The following is a 13,847-nucleotide window of genomic DNA, read 5'->3' on the forward strand; positions in this document are numbered from 1 at the left end:
CTCTCAATTTATATGTTGGGAATTCGCAAATTAACATTTTAACTTGTTCCATTCTCAGTCACATGATATTATTAAAAATAGTTATCCACTTTTATATATTACTCTTGCTATGATGTGATTGGTAATTAATTTAAATTATAGCTACATTAGTTAATTAACTAATATATATTTATTTATTCACATAATTTTCCTTATTATATAGTATTACTTAATATTTTTGGCTGAAATTCATAAAATATAAAGATTAGAGTAATTTTTTCGTTTTATTTATTTTTTCATTACTGCTCATAGTAAATTCTATTCAGTTGTTATGTAATGTAAAAAAATTAAAAAGTATATGTCATCATGGTGATATTTAATCAAGATAAACAAAAACTCGAATTATGGTTTGTGCTATGATCCAAGTCGATGCATTTGGTATTTTTCATTATTTTGGGCAGTTATATTTCTTCATATTTGTACATAATGTTGAGGCCTAGGGCATATTTACCGGTTAATGGTGGATGTACCAAAAATTAAGCGAGGTTTATCACTTAATTATAATTAATTGATATTATATTTTTGTTTCACCTTTATTAATTTAGTCATAACTAAAGTACTAAAATGTGAATATGATAGTTTTTAAATTAAAAGTATGTCAAATATATCAAAATGTGATTCATTTTGTTCCTATTTAATTACTAAAATGGTAAGGTAATTTTGAATAAGAGACACTAAGAAAAAAAAATATTAACGAAGTTATTTTTATATTAACACTGGTGGCGAGAACTTCATGTTTTGTACGGACCTAATATTTATCTACGAAGTTACTTTTTGAAGCAATTTTGGTTAATGATTTTAGTTTTTTTAATCAAAAATAAGTTGGGTGAAAATGATTATCACCCCAACTTTGCTTTTAAAATCAAAATTTTCCCTCATCTTTGAATAATAACCAAATAACCAAACTCTCCCTCTATCCTAAATAAATTTTTAAAATGTCTATTATACACTTTTATTATCAACCTTTGTTTTAACTTCTGTAAAAAAAATTGTGGTATTTTCATAATTTCTAAATTCATGTAATAATTTTTCTTATAAAACATAAATATTATCTTTTGGACGTAAAAAAGTGAGAAATATTAATTAAGTATACAAGTTAATTATGTTCTATAGTGAAGTAAAATAGCATAATGAGAAAATTACTTTTATGGATATTAATCAAAACTTTAGTATTTATTTATACAAGTGAAAATAGCAGAGAATAATAACTATACAACATATTTCGTTGTAGGAAATACAAAATAATTAATTTAATCAAGGTAAAATTTTAAAAGATTTTATTTATTTATGTTTTAAATTATAATTTATGTAATATTCCACTAATACCAATCAAAACTTGTTTATTTATATAAACAATAGAGAATGTCCCCGTTATATTACTTGACCCTCATTCTAAAAATATATAGTTGTTTTAATTTACTTATCTAATTTATGAAATCAAAAGAAATTCTTGATATTTTTTGTATTTCTATCTTTAATGTCAAATAATTGCATAAAACAGTATTAGTCAAATTTAAAGTTTCAAAACATTATTAAAAATATTTGTTTAGTTAAATGCACCTTTAATTAAATTTTTCCAAGAGTTGTCATAACAAGAAGGACCAAGTAATATGAAACACATGGAGTAAGAAAGTGGAGAAAGATAAAATATACGGATACATACGCTTAATGCATATTATATAAAATAATGATCATAAAAATAATATTAAATTTTTTGACAAATTCATAAAAAAATAGTATTCTATTTATAATGTTAATGAACTTAAAGAAAAAGTTATAAATATCTAGGTAAAAAAATAAATTATATATAATATAAAGAGGTTTTACATATATGTGTGATACAACAAAAGTAAAATGAACAATGCATAGAATAAAGAAGAAGTTGGCGGAATGACCTGAGAGACCCTTGTACTTGACTCTGTTTGTAAGTTGGACCCTTGTACTTATGACTTTACCAAATGGACCCTTAAACTCGATGAAACTCTATTTTCTAAACCTCTCTGACCATTGACTGAACTTATGGGGCATTAAAATGATTGAGTTGGACAAATGCGTGACCACACGCGTTATAAAGCAAGTGAATGCAATATTTTTATTTAACATTAAATTTGGCAGCACAACTTACTTTAACACTTAAACTATACTGACGTTTAAATACCCCTTAACATCTTTGAAGTGATTTTTTTCAATCCTAATACTACAATACAAGTCTCACAATGACAAGTGTATTACACACGCTTCATTTAATTGTCACATCAACGTCACATCATTGCCACGTTAGCGCCAGACATAGAAAAAGAAGGTGAGATAGGGGATGGAAGCAGGATAGTGCTAACTCTGCATCCGCGGCTATTTTGGCTCTTTCCGGAGAGCATCAAGTCAACCGCTTTCATTTGCTTTGAGACTGACCCTCTTCCAGGCGAAAAGGGGAATGAGCTTTCCAATCGATCACACACCCGGCACAAGAGAAGCAAGGGCAAGAGAATAAATAGGCATTGGCATATTGACTACTAGAAATACAGACTATATAAGAAAAATAGGGAGGGAATGAGAAGAAAGCCTATTTGCAGGCAATAAGGATTTGTTGCCTTCTTAGTTAGAAAAAGAGAAGATCATTTGGCCTTTCAGTTGTTCGAGATCTAATGGACCGGGGTGAATCCTACCCTGACTTTTTTCTTTTTTATTTGGAATGGCGACATTCTCTACTTTGATTTTTGGTGCATTTAGTGGGGAAATAATCCCTTCCCATAAGGGTTCCGGCCCATCACGCTCGACCTTATTGGCATCGAAAGATTCATTCGAGATGCAGGTCCTGTCGAAGCCTTGGCTGGTGCCCTTGAATCCTCCATGAGGAATAGGATCGTGATAATGGAAAATAGAGATTGCATTTTTATCTTAGATAAGGATAAGGGAGAATATTGGTCAGAACCCTTTTTCAAGGAGTGCTTTCTGAGCATTCCACGTTAAAAATTATTTAAATTTTGAGTTTTTTAATTCTTTTTTTATTTTTTATTTATTTATACAATTTTAGAAAGGTAAAAAATTGAGAATTAATCCAAGATTATAAAAATATAAGGGTGAGGCAAGTGTGGGTGGTGGCGGGGTTCGAAATAGGAGAAAGATGGATGTGGGTGGGAAGTTCGAAGAACGAAAATAAAGTGGGGGCAGAGGATTTCGAATAAGAAGAAAGAAGGTGGAGGGTTCATCGAATAAGGGAGTGGTGCAAGTTGTGGCTGAGGGCGGCGGCAGTGATGGGATGTGAGGAAGAAGAAAGGGTAGGGTTGTTGGTGGGTAAAAGTGGTGGGGTGTGAGAAAGAAGAGGAAGGGTGGGGTTGTTGGTGGATAAAAGTGGTGGAGTGTGAGGAAGATGAAACCTTATTGGTTGGAAAGAAAAAAGAGCTATTTTTTAATTTTATTTTATTTTTTACGTTTTCACTCGATTATTATTTTTTATTTGCCACATCAACTTTTCGGGTGGATTTTAATTTACTTGAAATGAGATTAGAGGGTACATAATTATTTATAAAGTTAAAATGCTAAAGTAAATTTAGCGGACTAGTGCAAGATTTTTTTTTTATGTGTTTTCTCTTTCTTTAAATAACTTTTGCACTTTATTGAGTTATAAAGTTATGGATTTGGTTTTCCAAATAGAGACTAACTTAGGGGTGGGCATTCGGTTTTCGGTTTTAGAAAAGTGTGCACCGTATATTAAACTAAACTAATTTGGTTCGGATCAATTTTTTCTACTTCGGTTCGGTTTAATTCGGTGTTTTTAAATCGATTTTTCGGTGTGAATGAAAAAATAAAATAAGGATAAAGTATAAGATACTTAGAAATTTAAAACTATGTTAAGGAATGATGCGTATCACCATGGAACACTTATTGTGCTAACTAAAAGATTATATTTGTCTTTATCAAGAACATTGTGCCTCCAACTATTTTTCGAGAAAAATAAGTACCTTTACATAATGTACATTGGTAGAAATATGTTTGAGTTTCTCTTGGAAATTAATATTTGAAGTTAACTATTGAATTGTACATTTGTTGTTACATTGATTTGTTCATGAATGATTTAATTGTTAGTTGAATTTTTAATTTTTAGTTAAGAGAATGCCCATATATATATATATATTTGGTTTTTTCGGTTTTGGTTCTTTGGTTTTTGGTTCGGTGTTATTTTTTTGGAAGTTTGATTCGGTGTTCGGTGTAAGGATCTCAAAACTTCGGTGCATCGAAGAACCAAACTTTTATTTTTTTGAAATAAAAAGTATATTACCAAAAACCAAAGAACCAAAACCGAAAAACCAAATTAATTTGATTCTGTTCGATTTTTTAATTTTCGACTATTTATGCCCACCCCTAGTTAATAGATTGTACCTTTATTGGCTTTGAAAGTTTCAATATGTTTTTTCCAATAGAGAAGCACCTTCACTTTTAAATAGGCATTTCTCCTACCGATGAAAACAATCACAAAAACCAACAAAGCTAATTCTGTATTTTCTTGCTCTCCCTTACTCTCTCCTTCTCTCTTTTACCTTCTCTTTTAGTTTAAATTATTTTAGTTTTGTTATCTTATTTTTTTCATTAATAACTTACTAATATTAATAAATTTGCTAATAATAGAGAAGTTTTGTTTAATTTTAGGGAAATGTTTCATTCTGTTTAAATAGTTTCTAGGACAGTAGCCATTACAACTGAAGTATTAGTTTTGAATATATAAAATATTGTTGTAATAATATTTATTTAATTTTCAGGAGTCCGGAGTCAAAAGGACAAAAAAATTAAGCGAAATTTTCAAAAGAACAATAAAAAGTAAAGTTCAAACCAATATGACAGTGAAAATTTTAATTGAAAGGTGTAGCCTGATATGAGGCTTACACCGTACACCTTGTAAGGCGCATGTCAGGCTGCGCCTTACAATTAAAAAATAAATTCATAAGTTGCTTGTACACAAGAAGGCAATGGTTCATCTTAAATGAATTACAGAAAGTTAGTGTTGCATCTATTCTCTTTTGTGCATCTTTTTTCTTTTTGTTTTTTTACTTGATGTTTATGTTTTGTATTTGTATTCAATTTAGATTAATTTGAATTTTCATTTTAGAGATCTTGGTTTGAAAATAAATGGTATTGATAGCCTTTAACTAAAAAATAAGTATAATTTGTACTAATAAATCACACTATAAACCTAAAGAACTCTCTATTAAAAATGTCTTCGAGCTCAAAATCTCTAATTATGATAAATGTATAGAAAAAATCCCAACACAATTTTTGGCGATATTTAGTAGCATCTTCACAATTCAATACATATAAAATAAGTTAGTAAGTGTTTGACAAGGTTAAAAATAACTTAAAATAAGACACATTTTAAATATTAATCTAAATTAAATACAAAACATAAACATCAAAGTAAAAAAACAAAACAAAAAAAAAAAAGATGCACAAAAGATAATAGATGCAACACTAACTTCCTATAATTCATTTAAGATGAACAACCGCCTTCTAGTGTACTAGCAACTTGCACTTTTTTTCTCTAATCGTAAGGCGCAACCTGACATGCGCCTTAAGGCTGCACTTTTATATTAAAAATTTTACACTGTCCGTCTTCCGTTCAAATATTGGCTTTTTGATTTGAACCTTATTATTTTTTGTTGCTCTTTTGAAAATTTTGCTTAATTAATTTGCTCTCTATAATTGAATAAGATGTGCATAATTTAAAATTCAAATAATTCTAAACCTAAGGTAATTTAATTATTAGACTAAAAAGAGAAGTACTGCAGTAATTATTTTTTTTAAAAATCTGAATAGTTTTACAGTTTCTAATACATTGATTACCCTGCTACAAAAGCTTGGATAGATTCCCTTTCCATTGACTATAGTAAAATACTCTTTGTCCCCAATTATTTGTTTACTTTTGAATTGTCATATTTATTAAAAAAATAATGATTGACATAGTAAAAAAAATTTATTTATAAAAATGAACAAGTAAAAAGGAAAAATTGAACGAGTAATTAGAATAGGATGGAGTAAGCTAACACTAGTCATCACCCAAGCAGTGAAGATGTGAGAAAATCCAAATTTTGTCATTAATTGGTGAAGTTAGACTCATTCAACTTTTCCACCTCTTCCTCCATGCATGTTCACATTATGACACATTTCTTCACTATAATGTACTAACTGTTTGTTCCTACTTGCTATGTACACTCTACTATTTACATAATGATGACATATTATATCAACAATATTAATGGTTTGCCTTAATTATTGCAATCTATCTTCTCTTTCATGTGAAGTAATATTATCTCACTTACATAACAAAAATAAAAGAAGAAAATTTGTTCCTTCGATATCCTTTTCACTCAAATTGAGAAGACAAGTTCTTATAAAATACTTGGAAGAAGCTTTTTGAATCCAAGCTAAGGTACTACTATTCCCACTAATCTTGTTTCTTCAATTCATTTACTGTTTTATGTTTAACATATTGTATTAATTTTAGTAATAATTAATTAGAGATGAGATTTTTCTTGTTCTTACTTTTCTAATGAAAGATGAAAGTTCAAAGTTACATTATCTTTATGTGGATGAATATAATTAACAATGTCTCTTTTGAAATTCTATCAATTAATAGAAGTAAAACGATAAATTTATTATGTTAATTTTTAAAAAAAAATACATATGTGCCTAGTAAAAAATGAACAAGTAAATAGGGATAGAGGGAGTATTCTTTTTTTTTATTATTTTGAAATTCTATCAATTAATAGGAGTAAAACAATAGATTTATTATGTTAATTATTATTTTCTTAATAGGTGTGTGCCTAGTAAAAATTGAACAAGTAAATAGGGATAGAGGGAGTATTCCTCTTTTTTAGTATTTAGAGCCTTGACTTTGTAATTTGTATTCCTCTTTTTAGTATTTGATTATTCATGCATTTATGTCAAGTTGAAAATAAAATCTTCTTCCTCACGCCATGTGATAACACATTTGATTGATCAGTTAAAATTGATTGTTTATTTCATAAAAATCACCACACTAATTTTTTCAATCATTTATTAACTTGTTCATAATCTTCATTAATATTAATTTGTTGTTGCATGGCTGGTAGTACAGTACTACTCTTTCTCATCCATAGTAAATTATTGAGGTTTAACACACTTTTTAAGAAAAAATTAACAACATAAATAAATAAAAGGTTACTTTCCGTTATTACTTTTTGATTATTTCTTAACTATTTTTTTAGAAAATGTAAAGTTATATTGAGATTATTATTCTCGATAGATATTTAGGGCTCGTTTGGTGTGAGGGATTAGAAATAATAGTGATGGGATAAGGAAATAGTGATGGGATAAAAAAAAAATTATGTTGTTTGGTTGGCAAGTCCGGGATAACTTATCCCGGGATTAATAATTAGTACCGGGATAAGTTATCCCTCCCCATGGGTGGTATAGTAATCCCGGGATAACTTATCCCGAGATAGAATAGGTAAATGACAAATATGTCCCTTTAAATCCTTTTTATATATCATTTTTTACATTTATGTATATTTACATTTTTTTTAATACCATGTATAATAATATTTACTACTCCTTATTTTTATGATAATTATACATATTTTTCTATTAAAAAATTATACTATATAAATATAATTTTTATTTATGAATTTATTTGACTAATTCTTATGTTTATTTTATTTTGATTTCTCATAAATTTTCTTCTCTTTAATAAACTTAAGAGGAAAGTTCTATTTTTAAGCTAAATAAGAAAAAAGTTATATTTTTAAATACACATGGTACTTATCATGGGAATACATAAACAAAAATATTTAAGTTAAAAAAAATAAAAGTTTTATTTTAAAAAATGAATAACTAAAGCTCACAAAGAAAAATTTAAAAAGTTTAAATAAAGTGAAGGGTAATTTTGTAAACAAACAACTTGTTCTTAAAATTTATCAATATATATTATTTTGAATATAACAAACCAAACACTCAATAAGAAATAATCTCAGGACAACTTATCCCATCATAACTAATCCCAACATAACTTATCCCAACATAACTTATCCCATCATAACTCATATTCAAACCAAACGACCCCTTGGTAAGTTGTCCCTATCCTACGTACCTAACAATCCATAAGTAACTTTTGCACTTTTATTGGCTAATAAAGTTGTGATTTTTTTTCCAAATAGAGACAAAAATAAGAGTTGAAAAATGAGAATTGAGTAGCATTCTCATCTAAGCCGACCACCTGTTACATAAGAATCACGACATTTATTTCAAACCTCTGTTGTTGGGATTTTGATTATTTTGTACTGCAAAAACATATTTTTGGGTTTTTGTACTACTCATGCAGTACATCAATTCCCTTCTCCTCTTCATATTCTTCAAATTCCAACAACCTCCACATTCTATGGGTAAAAATATTTATCTTCAATTTGAATTTCTCTGTAAATCTTGTCCAATTTCACCGTTTCTCGTGGTGGATGAGATCGCAATAACTCACTACCAAGAACAACTGACAAATCCATTTCGGCACGTTTTTCAAGAATCATCAAAAAAGGATTTTTCTTACATTTTTAGGTACCCTTTTATATCTATTAAAACCCATCATGTTTTATTTTATTTTGTGTTTTTGATTTGTAGTGATTGAATTGAAAATTGACAGGGAGAAATGAGTAGAGTTGGTGTAGAATTAATGGAGATTGAAAAAGAAGTAACGGAAGAAATGAGAGATGGTGATGATGAAGTGAAGAGAATTCCTCCATGGACTAAACAGATTACAGTACGAGGAATTGTTGCGAGTGTTGTGATTGGAATTATTTACAGTGTGATTGTAACGAAGCTTAATCTCACTACTGGACTTGTACCAAATCTCAATGTCTCAGCTGCTCTGCTTGCTTATGTGATTCTACAGTCATGGACTAAAATTCTAAAAAAGGCGAATTTTACATCTACTCCGTTTACTAAACAGGAGAATACTATTATTCAGACTTGTGCTGTTGCATGTTACAGTATTGCTGTAGGAGGTAAGATTCTTTTTGTCATTTTGTATGTTTTTAGTATGTTGATGATATGAAATGACCCCAATTACTTGTTTGGAACTGAAGCGTAGTAGTTTGATGATGATATGAGTTTAAATAAAAAGTGAGAATTCATAGAGTCGACTCCAACTTGTTTGTGACCGAGGGCTAGTTGTTGTTGTAGAAATATATCATTTATTTAGTATGATGAGCTTAAATGAAGAAGTGAATATTCAGAACTTTTTTGGGACTGAGGCATGCTTGTTGTTCTAGCAGATATATCTTACTGTGTGCCTTTTTGATTGGCGTGTTTGAGGCATTCGAAATTGGGATTCATTTGTTTTTTTCTGGTTTTTGTTTGTTTGTGTTAATTTAGGTGGCTTTGGATCATATCTTTTGGGACTGAATAAGAACACATATCAGCAAGCTGGGGTTGATACAAGTGGCAATACACCAGGGAGCTATAAGGAACCTAAACTTGATTGGATGATTGGTTTTCTCTTTGTTGTTAGTTTTGTTGGGCTATTAGCTTTGGTTCCTCTTAGAAAGGTATTTTCCAATCTTTTAGCTGTCTTCGTCTTGTTCACTTGTTAAAATACTTAGTAGGCACTTGGACATGAATTGGTCGATATTTGAAATAAATAGTACCCTTTTGAAATTGAAATAATGAGCCAATTTGATAAGCAAACTCTTATTTGAAATAATCTTCAAATATTGTTTCAGATATTAGTGATGATTCATCGCGTATTCTCGTAATCAAATCTTACAAGTATATCTTCTAGGTACACACCTTCAACTGACTCTTGAATTTTTATTTATTTGTTGTGGTGCAGATCATGATAATTGACTACAAATTACCTTATCCAAGTGGAACTGCGACTGCTGTTCTAATCAATGGATTCCATACGCCCAAGGGAGATAAATTGGCCAAGTATGCAAGATTATAATTAGGAGTTAGGACTAACTTGCCATGTGAAACTAGCCTTTCTTGAGATATGAAAATTGTTTTCTTCAAATTTTCAGGAAACAGGTTAAAGGGTTCTTGAAAGTTTTCACATTCAGCTTCTTCTGGAGTTTCTTTCAGTGGTTCTATTCTGGTGGAGATCAATGTGGATTTGCCAACTTCCCCACGTTTGGGTTGAAAGCTTGGAAGCAAACGTATGTACTTGATGATATATGTTTTAGTGACTTATGAATGATTTCTCCAATACAACTAACACTACTTTATACCATTCCAGGTTTTTCTTCGATTTCGACATGACTTATGTGGGAGCTGGAATGATTTGTTCCCACCTTGTGAACTTTTCTTTGCTTCTTGGAGCTGTGCTCTCTTGGGGTGTCATGTGGCCTCTACTTGCTGATCGCAACGGATATTGGTTCTCTTCAAGTTTACCACAGAGCAGTATGAAGAGTCTAATGGGTTACAAGGTTTGTGAAAAAAGATCAAATAAGTTAGGCGCTTAATTTGACCGATAATCAAATAAGCATTCTACCTTTTTTCTCATTAGACCATAAAATTTGTATGCAGGTTTTTATCTCCATTGCTCTTCTCCTGGGAGATGGCCTTTACAATTTTGTCAGGACACTTTATTTCACTTTTAGAAACATATATGCCACGCTGAAAACAAAAAGGCCTGAATCATGTAAGTGCTCTCCTCCATTAGTAATGAAATTTGATGGTAATGTCAAGTGTCAAAGATGTGTGCTCCAACAAAGAAGTTGACTATTCAATGAATTTTATGTTAGCTAATGAGAAGAGGGGCAAACCATTGTCTCCTTTTGTTGAAATTCTATTATTAACACTCTTTTTTCTGGCAGCATCCTCAGAAGTCAAGAATCTTCCACTTGAAGAGCTGCAGAGAAACGAAATATTCATCAGAGAGAGCATTCCCTTCTGGCTAGCTTGTATTGGCTACTTGATTTTTTCCCTCATCTCCATCATTGTCATTCCAATTATGTTCCCTGCGTTGAAGTGGTATTACGTGCTCGTTGCCTATGTTTTTGCACCAGCTTTGAGCTTCTGCAATGCCTATGGTGCCGGTCTAACTGACTTGAATATGGCATACAATTACGGTAAAGTAGCTCTCTTTGTGCTTGCTGCATTATCCGGGAAAGATAACGGTGTTGTTGCTGGACTTATTGGATGTGGACTGATTAAATCCATGGTTTCTATATCCTCTGACCTGATGCACGATTTCAAGACGAGCCATCTGACCCTGACATCCCCGCGATCCATGTTACTTAGCCAAGCTATTGGGACTGCCATTGGCTGTGTCGTAGCACCTCTTACATTTTTCCTATTCTACATATCTTTTGATGTAGGGGATCCCAATGGGGAGTACAAAGCTCCTTATGCACTCATCTATAGAAACATGGCAATCTTAGGTGTTGAAGGATTCTCAGCTCTGCCTCTCCATTGCTTGCAGCTCTGTTATGGTTTTTTCGCCTTTGCCATACTTGCCAACTTGGTGAGAGACATGGCCCCGGAAAGAGTCGGGAAATTGGTTCCTCTCCCAATGGCTATGGCTGTGCCTTTCCTTGTTGGGGCTTCCTTTGCAATTGATATGGCTGCGGGGAGTTTGATCGTATACGTATGGCATAAGCTCAACAGCAAGAAGGCAGATTTGATGATTCCTGCAGTGGCTTCAGGATTTATTTGTGGTGATGGATTATGGATTCTTCCATCAGCTCTACTTGCTTTACTCAAAGTTAGGCCTCCAATTTGTATGGCTTTTACAGTCGGACAGACATAGTGAAATTTCCTGATTCTTGAAACTAAGGAGCAAGTGTTTGCCAAAAAAAAAAAAAACATCTTAGAAGTATAGAAACTGGATATAGCTTAGAAACGTATTTTAAGGATTCACCAAACAAATAGTTTTATCATTTATAGGTACAATATAGAAGAATAGCTAGTCTGATGTTAGCTTACAAAAGGCAGCATTAGGAAAATAACTAACAAGCTTTCTTTTGTCTCATAAAAGGAAACTTGGTTCGATTTAGCACAAAAGGCAGCATTAGGAAAATACCTAACAAGAAAGTTGTCTTTTTTTGTCTCATAAAAAGAAATTTGGTTCGATTTATTGGTCGGTTCTTCACACCCCTAGTCTATCGTCCGATAAGTCATTTCTTCGGCTCATACTTTGCAAAATGATCAAAATGGTATGTTATTATGACCAAAAAAAAATTCACTTTTTCAACCGGCGTTCGATTTTGAAAAATACATTTGGCCTTAAATTTCCAAATTCAACTTTGAAGTTGAATTTCAGAATTTTCAACAATTTGAAAAACAGGGTTAAAAATAACTTCAATTTGTATTCCACCAAATACAATTTCAATTTCAAAATTTATTTTTCACTTTGAAAATAAAAATTATTATTTCACAATGAAACATGACCAAACACCTGGTTGAAGAACTAAAATTGCATAGATTAGATTACTGAAAAATCTTTCCATTAACAGCGAAAGCGTGAGTACGCTTGTTTTTGCGTGGAAACAGAATCTTCTTTTTGTTTTGATTTTAAATTGGAACTGACTTGCTAAGTTGGGGAATTTGAGAACCAAGAATAATTTTTGTGAACCCTCAATTTTTTGGAATTTCGAACATGCATCAAATCGAAATGATGAAAAAAATTCTTTAGATGTGGGACTGATCACAGATCTGAAAGATTTTGATTTCATCACGATACTAACCACTTTGTATTATTGTATCAAATGAACTACGCATTTAAAAGATTCGACCGACGATAGTATCCGTGTTCGGGTCCTACTGAGATCACTCACATCCACAAAATAAACAAGTGTTTGTACTGCTGGAACTGCCTTTAAATGTGTCTTTATCATACATTCCAGAAAAAAATCACTTTCAACTGAAAAATCTACCTTCTGGAATCATCCAAACAAAGCATCTTTAAGCACAATACAATATACAATTCTTAATCACTGCATAACCTAATAAGAAGAAAAACAAGAAGCGAACAGCTAATCATATAATGTCGAAATTTGCAGGTCAAGAACATCTAGTATTTTGTCTGAGTCAATGAATTCAGTCACAGAGCAAATGTAATGACTGTCCTCTCCTCCCTGCATGTTAATCTCAGAAGAACAGACAACAAATCAACGTTCAACACGAAATGCATAAACTTGTTTCGTGAACTGTTCATGCGTTAGTAGTTTCATCAAATGAGAACTGAGTTCATGGGCATCAATGTATAAACAGAAGATGTGGTGGTAATCTCTTCAACCACTATTGCAGATCAGAGAACAATAATGATAGAAATGAATATATTGTATTAGGTGCAAAAAAAGATCAGCCTCCCTCTCTTTAAACTGGCAGGAAGGATTATATTGAATCGGTATTAGAGTTTACATACATCAATATAAAAGAGAAATTACACCAGGATTTTAACAACTGCAAACTGAATGTACGTTTATCCTTGAAATATCTCTCATTTCTTTCTTCCCACACAGCCTGAAAAATGCAGTCAGAATCTAACAGACAATGCTTTAACCATTCAGGGAGCTGATGCCAATGCCTTGAGGTTATTAATCACTCGGCAATAACTAAATGGTCAGCTTTCAGCCTCTACCAGAGGCAGCCACCTGGATCCGCAGAACAATTGAAGAAAATTTACAAAGCAATGAGGAATATACAAAATAAGCTTAACTTTTATAATAGAATAAACTTTGACAGCGAACATCGAAGAAAATTGGATAGACTTGCCTTACCAGGAAACAACGTACAGCATAAGAGCAATACACATAAATACAAATCAGGTAACAGTTCTGCTGGTATCC

The 13,847-nt window shown here is 31.3% G+C and overlaps 2 protein-coding genes and 1 long non-coding RNA gene across 3 annotated transcripts in view; 2 read left to right on the forward strand and 1 right to left on the reverse strand.

The window, feature by feature from the left end:
• LOC125813770 (ubiquitin-60S ribosomal protein L40) overlaps nucleotides 1-13,847 on the forward strand; it is a 275,584-nt gene that overhangs the window by 218,326 nt on the left and 43,411 nt on the right. The gene's annotated exons all lie outside the window — the stretch shown is intronic.
• Nucleotides 1-13,847, reverse strand: part of LOC125813787 (uncharacterized) — a 193,651-nt gene that overhangs the window by 62,787 nt on the left and 117,017 nt on the right. The window lies entirely within an intron of this gene.
• On the forward strand, nucleotides 8,705-11,880 carry LOC125813726 (metal-nicotianamine transporter YSL3-like). Its single transcript, XM_049493185.1, has 7 exons — nucleotides 8,705-9,059; nucleotides 9,430-9,602; nucleotides 9,887-9,984; nucleotides 10,077-10,211; nucleotides 10,292-10,481; nucleotides 10,582-10,696; nucleotides 10,872-11,880. Exons 1-7 carry the CDS (start codon nucleotides 8,705-8,707, stop codon nucleotides 11,804-11,806), a joined length of 2,001 nt encoding a protein of 666 aa, XP_049349142.1. The 3' UTR covers nucleotides 11,807-11,880.

Source organism: Solanum verrucosum, unplaced genomic scaffold (assembly GCF_900185275.1).
Source record: "Solanum verrucosum unplaced genomic scaffold, falcon-dt-bn FXZP01000205.1, whole genome shotgun sequence".
Classification (NCBI taxonomy): Eukaryota; Viridiplantae; Streptophyta; class Magnoliopsida; order Solanales; family Solanaceae; genus Solanum; species Solanum verrucosum.